General features: G+C 57.5%; 1 protein-coding gene across 1 annotated transcript in view; it reads left to right on the forward strand.

Moving 5' to 3' along the window:
• Window positions 1-14,617, forward strand: part of BCR (BCR activator of RhoGEF and GTPase) — a 129,045-nt gene that overhangs the window by 103,017 nt on the left and 11,411 nt on the right. Inside the window, exons 13-16 of the mRNA XM_008250161.5 lie at window positions 767-871; window positions 1,455-1,529; window positions 4,335-4,432; window positions 7,866-7,997. Of these exons, the coding sequence (XP_008248383.4) occupies window positions 767-871; window positions 1,455-1,529; window positions 4,335-4,432; window positions 7,866-7,997 (410 nt within the window). The remainder of the gene's footprint in view (window positions 1-766; window positions 872-1,454; window positions 1,530-4,334; window positions 4,433-7,865; window positions 7,998-14,617) is intronic.

Consider the following 14,617-nt stretch of genomic DNA (forward strand, 5'->3'; position numbering starts at 1 on the left):
TCTGCCTCCTCCCTGCAGCCCGCCTTCCTTCTCTGAGCACTTCCATCTTTACTTCTCCCGAGCTCCCAGCTGTACCCCTGCTATCTCCTGGTGGGGGTGGGGGATGGGAAAGCAGACTCTGCCCCAGATCCTCTGGCGGACCAGGGTCGGGAGCACTTGGGGTTCGCCTGCTGCACACAGATGCTGGGCTGGGTCGGGGGGTCGCCTCGTGCCTCTGACCTGGCCTGGGCTCCCATCCCTTCAGACCCATCATTCACACCTGTGCTGAGCCACATCTTCCCCGCACCCACCCAGTGCCACCAGTGGCCTGGCCATGGTGCAGGGAGCTCCTGCCAGGGCCTGCGTCCCCTGATTTCCTGTTATAAGACACGGGAACCCAAACTGCGTCCACACGTGCCAGCTTCTGTCCCCCGGCTCAGTGTTGCACCCCGAAACAAAGCCAGTGGAGAGACGGCGGCCTGCATTAGCAGGGGACAGAGCCACCGGATGGGGTCAGCCCTGCCCTGTGACTGTGCCTGGGCGACAGCAGTGTGTGTGTCGGGGGGGTCGTGGGCTCCCCAGGGTCTTGCTCTGCTGCTGAGACAAGCTCTTCACCTGGGAGCCAGCAGGCACCCCCTACACCCCCCAGCCGCTGACCCCTGCTGGGGTCTCCACACCCTAGGGTGTGGTGAGGGTCGACCAGGAGGGACAGGGAGGCCCAGGAGCAGGGGGCGCTAACGGCCGGTGTTTCCGTTTTCTGTTTTCCCTCTCGTGTCCGCCCTCGCAGGTTTCAAAAGCTTCTCTCTGACGTCCGTGGAGCTGCAGATGCTCACCAACTCCTGCGTCAAGCTGCAGACCGTCCACAGCGTCCCGCTGACCATCAACAAAGAAGGTGGGGCCTGGGCGCGGTGGGGCGCGGGGGGCTGGGCAGCCAGCCAGCGAGGGCCCTCCGAACCCCCACCGATCCTTCTGTCCCCAGCCGACGCCCCTCCGCTTGTCAGGGTCCGCCATCCACTCCCAGGAGTTGTTTCTCCTCCCCTGGCGACTGCGGCCGGGCCGTTGAGGAAGCAGATGGCTTCCGACCCTGGTCACAGGGCCTGGGATGCACGCTTGCCTCCCAGACCCTCTGTGCTGTGGATCTGGCCCCTGCTCGGCCGGCGCCTCCACCCACCCCCACTGCCCGCCTCTCACCTGGACACTTGCTGGCCACACTGCTGGGTCGTATGGAGCTTGCGTTCACTGTTGCATGTGTGCTCACACAGGCATGCACTCATGTACACACACGGGGGCACATACATGTACAGCAAACACGTACCCCACACCACCCCCATGGTCCTTGGAGCCTCCATGCCTTCTGTCTCAGTCCCTGGTTTGCCTGTGCCCGAGACACTGCCTTGCCGGGTTCTGAAGCAGAGCCAGGCTGTCAGCCACCTCCCTCCCTTCGGCCAGCGGCTCACCTCTGACCTCTTATGCAGATGATGAGTCTCCAGGCCTGTACGGCTTCCTGAATGTCATCGTCCACTCAGCCACCGGATTCAAGCAGAGTTCCAGTAAGTGAGTGGTCTGGGGGAGGAAGGCCAGGTGGCCGAGCCAGGGTCTTCCCCTGAGGAAGGGTTGATGGGCAGGGCGTAGGGGAGCCAGGGACAGCGTTCTGATGACCCGCAGGTGGCTTGACCCACCCTGACCGACTGCTCTGAGGGGCTGCTGCCAGGTGGTGGTGGTGTGTATCCTTGGCTTCTCTCCACCCCTCCGGGAGTCAGCTCTGCCCTTCTGTCTCAGATCCTGCCAGCTGGTAAGCTGCCCCCTGCAGGTGGTTCTTGTAATTGCAGGGATTGAGAGCAGCCGGGCCAGTAGAGCAGGCAGCTGCTCTGTGGAGTGGCACCGATGCTACACCTGTCCTGCTCCCCACCCTCCCCCCTGCAAGGGAGGGTTCTCCCAGCTGCTAACGCCGTCCGCACAGCCGAGGCTGCTTGTGTTTGGTCTGCTGACCTCTCTCAGCGTACGCCTGGCTCCTGGGGTCTGTAGTAGGACAGCATGGGGCAGGCACAGCTCTGAGTCTCAGAGACAGAGAAAAAGGACGAGACATAGATCTTCCATCCACCCATTCACTCGCACCGGTGCCCACAGGGGATGCCGGCATTGCAAGCGGTGGCTTTACCCGCTACGCCACAGCACCAGCCCTTCTAGGAGCCTTTTCTTTCCACGGTTGCTGCAAACCAAAACAAGAAACCTCCACCAAGCCACAGAATGGGGAATAGTATTTGCAATGTGTGAGATAACTCTGGGTCCAGATTAGGATTTGTGTACAGAACATGTAGAACTCTGACAACCCAATACTGAGGCACAGCCCAGGTTTTAAAATGAGCACAAGACTTGGATAGATTTCACCAAAGAAAGGTGTGTAATGAAAAAGCACACACTGCGGCCAGGGCTGTAGCACAGTGGGCTAAGCCTCTGCCTGCGGTGCTGGTATCCCCTGTGGGCGCCAGTTCATGTCCCAGTTGCTTCTCTTCTGATCCAGCTCTCTGCTTATGGCCTGGGAAAACAGCGAGAGATGGCCCAAGTCCTTGGGCCCCTGCACCCACATGGGAGACCCAGAAGACGTTCCTGGCTCCTGGCTTTAGCCTAGCCCAGCCCCAGCAGTTGCAGCCTTCTGGGGAGCTCCGGCCGCTGCAGGCATTTGAGGAGTGAACCAGTGGATAGAAGACCTCTCTAGTGCTCTCTCTCGCTCTCTCTCTCTCTCTGCAACACTTTCAAGTAAATAAGTAAATCTTAAAAAAGAAGAAGAAAAGGCTCCTAGAACTGTGCCTGCCCCGTACTGGCCATTGTAGCCACCTGGGAAGAGACTAGTGGATGAAAGATATTCCTCTGCCTCTCTCTCTCTCTCTCTCTCTGACTTTCAAGTAAATAAAATAAATCTTTAAAAGAAAAAAAAAGGAAGGAAGTTAAGCCCCTCATCGCTTAACCCAGTAATTCCTACTCTGTGAATTCACTTTAGGGGCTGGTGTTGTGGTACAGTGGGTTAAGCAGCCTTCTGCAGTGCCAGCATCCCATATGGGCACCGGATTGAGTCCCAGCTGCTCCACTTCCAATCCAGCTCCCTGCTATGGCCTGGGAAAGCAGTGGAAGATGGCCCAAGTCCCTGGGCCTCTGCACCTACATGGGAGACCCAGAAGAAGCTCCTGGCTTCCACCTGGTCTAGCTCTGGTTGGTGTGGCCATTAGGGGAGTGAACCAGCAGATGGAAGATCTCTCTTTCTCTGTAACTCTGTCTTTTAAATAAATAAACAAGTCTTTAAAAAACACTTACTTTATAGAAGTGAAATCGAGAAAGCCTTGAGTAGGTGCAGCGTGGTCTGTCCGTGCTGCGGCTCAGTGGTCACAATGAAAAGAGAGGGACTGAGCCGGCGCCGTGGCTCAATAGGCTAATCCTCCACCTTGTGGCGCCGGCACACCGGGTTCTAGTCCCGGTCAGGGCGCCGGATTCTGTCCCGGTTGCCCCTCTTCCAGGCCAGCTCTCTGCTGTGGCCCGGGAGTGCAGTGGAGGATGGCCCAGGTGCTTGGGCCCTGCACCCCATGGGAGACCAGGAGAAGCACCTGGCTCCTGCCATCAGATCAGCGCGGTGCGCCGGCTGCAGCGGCGGCCATTGGAGGGTGAACCAACGGCAAAGGAAGACCTTTGTCTCTGTCTCTCTCTCTCACTGTCCACTCTGCCTGTCAAAAAAAAAAAAAAAGAGAGAGAGGGACTTGTGGAGTCAGCTGCGTGGGCATGAAAAAGCACTGTGCTAAACAAAGGGAGCTTGGGGCAGGAGATGGCACACTGGGTTGTCCTGTGGCTGGATCTCCCATGTGACTGGAAGATTCCCAGGGTGCCCACCAGCAGGAAGCCAGAACTGGGAACAGAACCAGAACCCAATCCCAGGCGCCCTGGTACTGGCTGGCATATCAATCACTAAATCAAATACCTGCCCCTGTACTAGTGTGGTGTAGGCAGTTACAGAGAGGGAGAGACAGAGAGATGTCCCATCCACTGGTTCACTCCCCCAGATGACCACAAAGGTTGGGCCTGGGCCAGTCTAAAAGCCAGAGCCAGGAGCTTAGGGCTTCATCCGAGTCTCCCGTGTGAGTGGCAGGAGCTCAAGCACTGGAGCCATCTTCCACCACCTCCCCAGGTGGGTTAACTTAGCAGGGAGCTGGCTCGGAAGTGGAGAGCCGGGACTCAAACCGGTACTCACGTGGGATCAGAGCTTAACCCACTGCGCCACAAGACCGCTGCTTTCTGACTTTGAAAAACATTCAAGCTCTCATACGGGGTAAAAAAGCACAGTGCCCCCTCTCCCCGTCACCTTCCCACAGATCTCTACTGCACCCTGGAGGTGGATTCCTTTGGGTATTTTGTGAATAAAGCAAAGACGCGCGTCTACAGGGACACCACGGAGCCCAACTGGAACGAGGTGAGGAGCCAGGTTTGCTTGCACAGAATGTAAACATCCACACCCAGGGGTTCCTGAGGGCTTCCCCAGGCGATGCCGCGCATTCCGGGAATGTCCTGAGACGTGCAGATGTTTTTATCGCCTGTGTTCCTAAGAATCTGACTCTCACTGCCCCCCTTCAGCAAAGAAACAGTTTTGCTTTTTTTTTTTTTAATGGAGAAGTCTTTGGAAAGAGAACTTAAAAGGCCGGCTCATCCTGCCTTTGTTAAGGCTCAGTGTTTACTTGTTGGTTGCCATAGCAGTTTTTCCTCTGAAGTTGGCAGGAACCTCTGGGTTTAGGGCTGGGGTGGGGGTGGGGGGAGCTGGACTTTGTCCATGTGGAGGAGGAGCGGAGCCGGGTTGGGGACCAGGGATCCTGTTCCTGCCTCTCAGGGTTCTGGGTTTGTGGAGCTGCAGTTTGTCCTCTGCTTTCCCCCATCCCAGATTGGTGCTTAGGTGTTTGGCCTTGAGCCTTGAGGAAGGGAGGGGTGATTGCCCTGGAGGCCAGGATGGACCCAGTGCCCAGATGCTGAGAGGTATAGATGTCCCTCCTGTGCTTCGTTGTGTTCCTGGAGGCCACTGGGCCACGGAGAGTTGCCTCCCCGTAGAGGAGGGGTGCTGCACCATCCCGCACCCAGAGCCAGGGTAGGGGTGGGGGTGCTGCACCATCCCGCACCCAGAGCCAGGGTAGGGGTGGAGGGGTGCTGCGCCATCCCGCACCCAGAGCCAGGGTAGGGGTGGAGGGGTGCTGCGCCATCCCGCACCCAGAGCCAGGGTAGGGGTGGAGGGGTGCTGCGCCATCCCGCACCCAGAGCCAGGGTAGGGGTGGAGGGGTGCTGCGCCATCCCGCACCCAGAGCCAGGGTAGGGGTGGAGGGGTGCTGCGCCATCCCGCACCCAGAGCCAGGGTAGGGGTGGAGGGGTGCTGCGCCATCCCGCACCCAGAGCCAGGGTAGGGGTGGAGGGGTGCTGCGCCATCCTGCACCCAGAGCCAGGGTAGGGGTGGAGGGGTGCTGCGCCATCCCGCACCCAGAGCCAGGCTGTGTGATAAAGTGGAAGGAGCACTGCAGCCGGAAACCAGGAATCCTCATTCAACATCCACTTTAAAAATTTTTTTTTAATTTATTTATTTATTTGAAAAGCAGAGTTAGAGAGAGGCAGAGAAAGAGAGGTCTTCCATCCGCTGGTTCACTCCCCAAATGGCTGCAATGGCCGGAGCTGGGCCGATCTGAAGCCAGGAGCCAGGAGCTTCTTCTGGGTCTCCCACGCGGGTACAGGGGCCCAAGGACTTGGGCCATCTTCCACTGCTTTCCCAGGCCACAGCAGAGAGCTGGATCGGAAGTGGAGCAGACGGGACTCCAATAGGCACCCAAATGGGATGCCAGCATTGCAGGCAGCAGCTTTACCTGCTACACCACAATGCCAACCCCACAAACAAAATTTTTTTAATTTATTTATTTGAGAAAGAATTCCCCAAATGCCTACAATGACCAGGACTGGGCCGGGCTGAAGCCAGGAGCCCAGAACTCCATCTGGGGTCTCCCACGTGGGTGGCAGCAACCCAGCCATGTGAGCCATCACCTGCTGCCTCCCAGGTTGCACAGGAGCAGGAAGCTGACAGCGGCAGCCGAGCTGAGACTCAAACCCAGGCATTCGGGTATGGGATGCCATGTCCCAGCTGCTGTCCTCGCCACTGTCTGTCAGTAACTACACTTGGCTGAATAGGACGTGGCCACAAGGGGCCTAATTAAATGGCCTACTCAGCATGACTCTACACATACCTATGACGAGGAGAAGGGATCAGAGCCATGTGGGACCCATCAGGGAAGGCTGTGCCGGGAGTGGGAGGCCGTGACCGGTGGAAGCAACCGGTGAGGGTTCTAGGCGGTGTGCAGAAGGGTCAGGTGCCAGTCAGCCATGTAGGCTTGAGAAGGGAGGTACAGAGGCAAAGGCGCCAAGGTCTGCGTGGTGTCAGACCAGCAGGGGCCGCCCATGCCTGGTCATCAGAGGGGGCCTGCTTGTTCCTGGCACACACACCCATCCTCTCAGGCCCAGCAGGCCTCTTGCAAGCCTGGGGGATACCTTGCCTCTCGCTTCTGTCACCTCCCAGGGGTCACTTTGTCTTCCCTTATCTTAAGCAGAACTTTTTAAAAGACTTATTTATTTTATTTATCTGAGAGGCAGAGTTACGGACGGGGAGGAGGGTCTTCGATCCACTGGCTCACTACCCAAATAGCCACAAGGGCCGGAACTGGGCCAGGCCAAAGCCAGGAACTTCTTCCAGGTCTCTCATGTGGCTGCAGGGGCCCAAGCACTTGGGCCATCTTCCACTGCTTTCCCAGGCCATTAGCAGAGAGCTGGATTGGAAGTATAGCAGCCAGGTCTCAAACTAGCATCCATATGGGATGCCAGCACCTCAAGCTTAACCTACTGTGCCACAGTGCTAGCCCCTAATTTTTTTTTTGGGGGGGGGGGGACAGGCAGAGTTAGAGAGAGACAGAGAGAAAGGTCTTCCTTTTCCGTTGGTTCACCCCCTAAATGGCCGCTACAGCCGGCGCGCTGCACCAATCCGAAGCCAGGAACTAGGTGCTTCCTCCTGGTCTCCCATGCGGGTGCAGGGCCCAAGCACTTGGGTGATCCTCCACTGCCTTCCCGGGCCACAGCAGAGAGCTGGACTGGAAGAGGAACAACCAGGACAGAATCCAGTGCCCCAACCGGGACTAGAACCCGGGGTGCCGGGGCCGCAGGTGGAGGATTAGCCAAGTGAGCTGCAGCGCCAGCCCCCAATTTTTTTTTTAATAGATGATCCACGTTTTTGTTTTGTTTTTTCTTTTTAAAAGATTTAATTATTTGAAATAAAAGGAGACAGAGAGATCGTCCATCTGGTTCACTCCCCAGGGCCGGCAACAGCCAGAGCCAGGCTACGCCAAAGCCAGCAGCTGGGAACTCCGTTCTGGCCTCCGGGGCTGGTGGCAGGGATCCAAAGTGCTTAGCCCATCACCCCGCTGCCTTCCCAGGTGCATTAGCAGGAAGACGGATCGGAAGCAGAGCAGCAGGGACTCGAACAGGCATTCTAATAAGGGATGCAGGCTTCCTAAGCAGTGGTGGGCTTAACCCACTGCTCTGATGCTGGTGTTTCCTAGGGCAATTTTCAGTTCACAGCACTGCTGGACAGCCCCAGAGTGGGATGTTTGTTAGACTCAATGAGCCGGACCTGACACATTCTCATCACCCGGGGTCCACAAAGGGTCCCAGAACTAAGCGTGCGGGGTGGGGGTGGGGTCCCAAGGCAGGAGTCTGGCGGGACAGCCAGGCGCTGTTTGTGGGGAGGAGCTGTGGCTCGGCCTGCAGCACCGACCTCTGTACACACACACCTGTCTGCTCACTGCACACCTGTTCTCTCTCGGGGCCCGCAGGAGTTTGAGATAGAGCTGGAAGGCTCCCAGACCCTGAGGATACTGTGCTACGAGAAGTGCTACAACAAAACCAAGATGGCCAAGGAGGACGGCGAGAGCACCGACCGGCTCATGGGGAAAGGCCAGGTGCAGGTGAGGCTGCCCGTCCCTCCCTGAGTTCCAGAAGGTTCCCCACCCGGGGACACTGAGATGGCTCCCGGGGCAGTGGGCGTCTGCGCCTCTGAAATAACCCGGCCGGGCAGACAGGCTGCTGTTCCGTCTGCCGTCTGCTGGGCCGCTCCGCTCTCAGTGGATGCCAGGCTGGTTTCCCGATTGCGCTGTGCCGTGAGCACCGTGGTGCCAGGCTCTTTTGAGAACAAGTGTCTCAGCGTCTACTGCGTGGCAGTTGTTGGTCTGGGTGGACCCATGGCTTTGGATTTATTTGAAAGGCAGAGTGACAGAGCAGGAGAGACAGAAAGAAAGAGATCTGGCATCTGCTGGCTTACTCCCTGAATGGCTACAACAGCCAGGACTGGGCCAGGCTGAAGCCAGGAAGTGCCGCTCTCCCCTTGTCCCATCGGGCTTACCTTTGACACTGCTTGCCACAGTGCCCCGGATTTTGACAGACTTATTACACACAGCCTGTGTTTTGGGGGTGGGCATTTGTTACGATGCCACTTGGAACACTCGCATCCTGGCATCCTGGGTTCGTGTCGCAGCTCTGCTGTTCGATTCAAACTTGCTGCCGATGCCCACCCTCCTGGGAGACCTGGGTTGAATTCCTGGCTCCTGGTTTCAACTTGGCCCAGCTCCAGCTTTTGCAGGCATTGTCAGGGAGCAAACCAGCAGGTGGGAGGTCTCTGTCTCTTTCTCTTCCTGTCTTGCAAATAACCCAAACTGGTAACAACCTGTGCTTTCCTCTTGGGCACCCCAGGGAGCACCAGCTGAAACCCCAGCCCCTTCTCCAGCAAGAGGAGTTAAGTGGCTGAGAAAAGTTAGAGCTGGGCGGGAGGTAGAGCAGCAGACCCAGGCCTTCCTCGGGGGCGGGGCTGCTGCATTGGGGGAGTTGAGCCTCAGGACAGCGCCCAACACAGCATGCACCAGTGGGGTTGTATTGCTTGGAAACAGCCTGGGGGTCTGAAAGTTAGGAATTTCAGGGGCCAGGGGCATCCTGGCTAAACCCACCTGATGGGATTCTGACAGGTGGTGACGGATGAGGAATTTGGTCAGATGCTGAGATTGAACCTATGTCAGATAGCGAGGGCGGGGCAGGGGGCGGTTTGCTCGGCCAACTTATGAGCAGGGCACTTGGCTGAGCCAGGATTTTTGTTTTTCCAAGGAAGCAAATACATGGACCTGCGAGAAGGTCGTGGAGCCTGGAGCCGGCTTGGCTGAACAAAGACTTTGTCATAAGATTTGGGAGGGGGGAGGGCCTCAGAGGGCGTGACTTCTCACTGCTGCTCCCAGGGCTAGCTCAGCAGGAACTCCCACCTGCCACCCATCCTCTCCTGTAGGCACCTGTCAGCCCCCAGGACCCAGGTGTGAAGCTGGGAGCAGGAGGGGTACAGGGAGGGGGGCATGGGCTCTGTTTAAAAAAAATCACTCAAGGGTGATGCAGCTAAAGCCCAGTAAGAAAGACTTTATTCAGGGTCAGGACCCCCACAGCAGGTGCAGTGACCACAGCACAGGGTTCTGAAGTCAGGGAGGAGGGGTTTGGGCTTCTCTCCAAGTGCAACCAGGAAGAGTGGGAATTTCCACCGTAGCAGGGGTGGGAGGCAGGGGTTACCAGGTGGAAAATTACTGGGAAGAACCATTGGGGCAGGGGGATTCTGGCTACACTGACCCAGCAGGATTCATCTGAAGAAGTCCTGGCCAGTGGCAGAGGATGCCAAATTTGATCGGCTATCAGGGGCAAGGGGGTTCTGGCTAAACTGATTTAGCAGGATTCTTGGCTAAACCTGAGCCCCCCCAGAGACATGTGCAAGACCCGGGGTGGGGGGCCTGGTTTGAAATAAATCGAGCTCAGGAGGAGAGAGCCTCAGTCAGCTCCGGGCCCCCCCAACGCTGCGCCGGGCCTGTGCATCATGGTACTATGCGGCCCTGGGAACGTGAGGGGCCTGACCTGCCGCTCGCAAGCCTGGGGTACGTTTGCTGCTGCTGTTTTTTTTTTTTTTTTTTTTTCTTGTTTGTCATCCGTGGAGAAGGGTGGGTCTGGCTCCGGTCCTCTGGTCACTCCCTGCCTGGCGTGGAGGGGAAGGTGACTGGGAAACGTGGCCCCCTCTGCCCGCCCCCCACCTCCTTAAATGGAAAGGATCCAGGCGCCGTGAAGGGCGTTTGTGACTCATGCAAAGAGGTGGCGCCTGGCCTGGCCTGGCCCCTGGAAACGCGGGTATTGGCTACCAGGGCTTGTTTGTGGGATCCCAAGAGGAAGGAAGGCAGAGGAGGGGTGGTGATGCCGACTGCCGGCGCCCTCAGGCCCCAGCCTGGCCTCGTCCCCCGCTCCCGCTCCCCCCTGCTTTCAGAGTCGGGCTACGTGGGAGAGGATGTCCACGTCCTGAGGAGCCCAGCCTTTTCCCGGGAACCACAGGTGCACACCTCAGTCGGGGTGTAGGGGAGGATGCAGGCTTGGGGGAGTATGTGTATGTGGCTGGCTCCACATCCAGGGAGTCTGTGGGGGTGCCCTGGACGCCGGCCCCCCAACCCCCACATGCACCTTGACCCAGAAGTGGGGTGAGAAGGCCGGCGCCGCGGCTCACTAGGCTAATCCTCCGCCTAGCGGCGCCGGCACACCGGGTTCTAGTCCCGGTCGGGGCGCCGGATTCTGTCCCGGTTGCCCCTCTTCCAGGCCAGCCCTCTGCTGTGGCCAGGGAGTGCAGTGGAGGATGGCCCAGGTGCTTGGGCCCTGCACCCCATGGGAGACCAGGAGAAGCACCTGGCTCCTGCCATCGGATTAGTGCGGTGCGCCGGCTGCAGCGCACCGGCCGCGGTGGCCATTGGAGGGTGAACCAACGGCAAAGGAAGACCTTTGTCTCTGTCTCTCTCTCTCACTGTCCACTCTGCCTGTCAAAAAAAAAAAAAAGAAGTGGGGTGAGAAGACCCTTCTGTGAGCGCAGGCAGCCACTGGTCCAGGAGGGGCAGGCGCAGCGCCCTGCGTGGCCGAGCAAGGACAGGAAGAAATCCAGATGCTGCAGGGAGGAGCTGGGGTGGGAGGTGGAGCCTCTGGGCCTGGGCCGGATGCCATCTGTGTTCTGTTGCCCTGAGTGGCACTGACAAACTCCGGGTTGTAGCACCACGGGCTGTGCCTGCCAGTGAGCGTCCTGGGAGGATGGTCGTGTCCTGCTTCCCTTTTTATTTGTTTTGTTTTGTTTGAAAGGCAGACAGAGAGCTTCTCATCTACCGGTTCACTCGCCAAATGCCTACAACAGCCAGGGCAGGGCCAGGCCAAAGAGAAGGAGCCAGGAAGTCAGTCTGGTTCCTCCCATGTGGGTGACAGGAACCCAACCCTTTGAGCCATCACCTGCTGCCTCCCAGGGGACACCGCCATGCCCGGGCCAGCCACCCAGGGAAGAGCTGTGCTGGTGGCGCAAACTCCTGCCCTATGTGAGCAGGTGCAGAGGGCCCAGGTGAAGGGCCTTTCTAAGCCAGCCAGTGAATGAGGTCTCTGAGCAAGCAAGATTGTCCAGTCCACCCTCAGACACCAAGAATCTATGTGCTGCCTTCCTGCTCCTGGGGTCCCCGAGAATAGGAAGGCATCTGTGTCCCCAGGCTCTATCTGCAGAGCAGAGAGGCTGGAAAAGCTTGGATGGGGACAGACATTTAGCCTAGCAGTTAAGACACCAGTTAAGATGATGCTAATGTTAGCCGGTGTTATGTTGCAGTGGGTTAAGCCACTGCTTGTGACACTGGCATCCCATATAGTCCCAGCTGCTACACTTCCGATCCAGCTCCCTGATAGTGTGCCTGGGAAGGCAGTGGAAGATGGCCCTCGTGACTGGCATAGTGGGTTAAGCTACTGCCTGCAATGCTAGCATCCCATATGGGCACCGGTTCAAGTCTCGGCTGCTTCACTTCTGATCCAACTCCCTGCTAATGCACCTGGAAAAGCAGCAGAAGATGGCCCAAGTGCTTGGGCCTCTGCACCCATGTGGGAGACCTGGAAGAAGCTCCTGGCTCCTGGCTTCAGCCTGGACCAGCCCTGACTGTTGTGGTCATTTGGGAAGTGAACCAGCAGATGGAAGATGTCTGTCTGTCTGTCTGTCTGTCTCTCTCTCTCTCTCTAATGCGCCTTTCTAATAAATCTTAAAAAAATAAAAAGATAGCCCTTGCCACCCATATGAGAGACCCATATGAAGCTCCTGGCTCCTGACTTCAGCCTGACCTAGCCCCAGCCATTGCAGCCATTTGGGATGTGTACAAATGGATGAAATCTCTCTCTCTCTCTCTCTCTCTCTCTCTCTCTGATTGCCTTTCAAATAAGTAAGTCAGATGAGTTAAGATCCCTGTGTGCTATGTGGGAGTATCTGATTCAAGTCCTGACTCTAGCTCCTGACTCCAGCTCCCTGCTAATGCAGACCCTGGGAGGCAGCAGTGATGGCTGAAGTCATTGGGTCCCTGCCGCCCCCGTGGGAGACCTGGATGGAGTTCCCAGTCCTTGCCACTGCAGGCATTTAGGGTGTGAAGCCGCACATGGAAGCTCACTGGCTCTATGTCTGTCTCTGTGTCTCTCAAATCAATCAATAAAAATAAGAGGTTTGGATGGCATTTGCAGGGTGAGGTCAGGGCACAGAGAAGCCTTCACAGAGGAGGGGCGCTGAGTCCAGGGGCATTTTCTAAGGTGAGGCATCAACCTAAGTTCAAAACCACCAGGATCACGGGATCCATGGGAATGCATGAGACGCAGCAGAGCAGGAGGGCTTGTGGGAGGAGTCTGGTCAGGTGCATCAGGGGCAGGGATGGGGCCAAAGGCACTGTCCAGATGCCCAGCACATGCTGGGCTGGGCCCACAGTGCAAGCAGACCCTGCAGAAACTGCCAAGCCCAGGGCAGCTGGAGCCACACAGCCCCTGGGAGTTCAATTCCTGCAGTCTTTTTCCTTCTCTCTTCTCCCTTTGCAGATAGTCCCCGAGGTGTGCGGTTTCTCCTGCTCTTTTGAGCGCCTCGTGCCTCATTTACCACTAGGGGGCGCAAGGGTTGATTTTTGTTGTCGTTAATGTTTTATTTAAGATCTGGCGGCTGCACAGATGGTCTGGGATCTCTGGTTTGAGCTCAGCTTGACGTGAAGCTGATACTTGTAGCTGGCCATGTGTGGTCTCCCACACTTTCTTGCTGGCCCAGGTTGTGTGGAAACCCGACCAGGTGCAGGGCAGCAGGTCCAGCTGTCCCCCTCCTGGGCACCTCCCCATTCAAGTGACCACCCATTGTCGCTCGCTCCAGAGGCTCGCGGAGGAGCGGCAACGGATTTGCTGTTGTTTCTTTCCCCGGTCCTCCCCGGATTAGCTGCTGCCCCCCGACCCCGCCTCCGCGGAGGGGCGGCACCCCCCGCCGCTTCCCCCGCTTCCGCGGAGGAGCAGCACACCGCCGGCCGGCTCTCTCAGATGTTCCTCCTGCATGTTGTCTCTCTCCTCCTTTAAGGTCCTCTTCCACCAATCCCAACTCTGCTAGCATTCTCTCCCCATGCGTTGAGCACGCTGCTCTCCTCCAATCAGGGGCAGGATCAGCTCCTGCAGCTTGTTAGTCGAATTGGTGAGGCAGCTGTGTGGAAGTTGTTTACTCCCTCTCAGTGCCATATGGTGGGAGATCAGATGCACAGTTAGTCTTAGCAGTTCCAGTAATTTAGTCTAGTCTCGGTTGCTCCCCACAACCCATTCTTTTTTTTTTTTTTTTTTTTTTTTAAGATTTATTTATTTATTTGAAAGGCAGAGTTGAGAGAGAGAGAGAGAGAGAGGTCTTCCATCCACTGGTTCACTCCCCAGATGGCTGCAACAGATGGAGCTGTGCTGATCAGAAGCCAGGAGCCAGGAGCTTCTTCCAGGTCTCCCACGTGGGTGCAGGGGCCAAGAACCTGGGCCATCTTCCACTGCTTTCCCAGACCATAGAAGAGAGCTGGATCAGAAGTGGAGCATCTGGGTCTTGAACCAGCACCCATATAGGGTGCTGGCAGTACAAGCGGTGGCTTTACCTGCTACGCCACAGCGCCGGCCCCGACCACCAATTAATTCCATGGCAGCTATCCCCCAAGAGTCCACTGACCTGGGCAGCAGCTGTGTGAATGGGGCAATGACCCCCAGACTGGGCCAGTCACACACAGCAGCATTGACTGTCACAGCCCCGAAGTGGAAGAACCCAAGTGTCCAGTGACAGATGAATGGGTAAGCAAAATGTGGTTCATCCATCCCGTGGAGGACCGTCCAGCCTTAAAAAGGAAGGAGGTTTGGACACATGCTGGGACGTGCATGAACCATGAGGACATTTCTGCTCTGTGAAATAAGCCAGCCATGAAGAGGCCAATGTTGGCTGTTCCCACTTAGACGAGGTATCTGAGGTTGGCAAATTCTTGGGCTGGCGTTCGGCACCGCAGTTAGGATCCCACGAGGGCCATCCACATTCCATTTTGGAGTCCCTGGGGTGGAGTCCCAGCTCCACCTCCAGTTCCAGCTCCCTGCTCGTTCCTGCAACTGGTTGGGTGGGAGTCCGGGAGGGGATGACGTCTCAAGTGCCTGAGCCCCTGCTGCACACGTGGGAGACCTGGATTGAGTTCTGAGCTTTGACCTGGCC

Source organism: Oryctolagus cuniculus, chromosome 21 (genome assembly GCF_051225735.1).
Source record: "Oryctolagus cuniculus isolate XC-2025 breed Fujian yellow rabbit chromosome 21, ASM5122573v1, whole genome shotgun sequence".
Lineage (NCBI taxonomy): Eukaryota > Metazoa > Chordata > Mammalia > Lagomorpha > Leporidae > Oryctolagus > Oryctolagus cuniculus.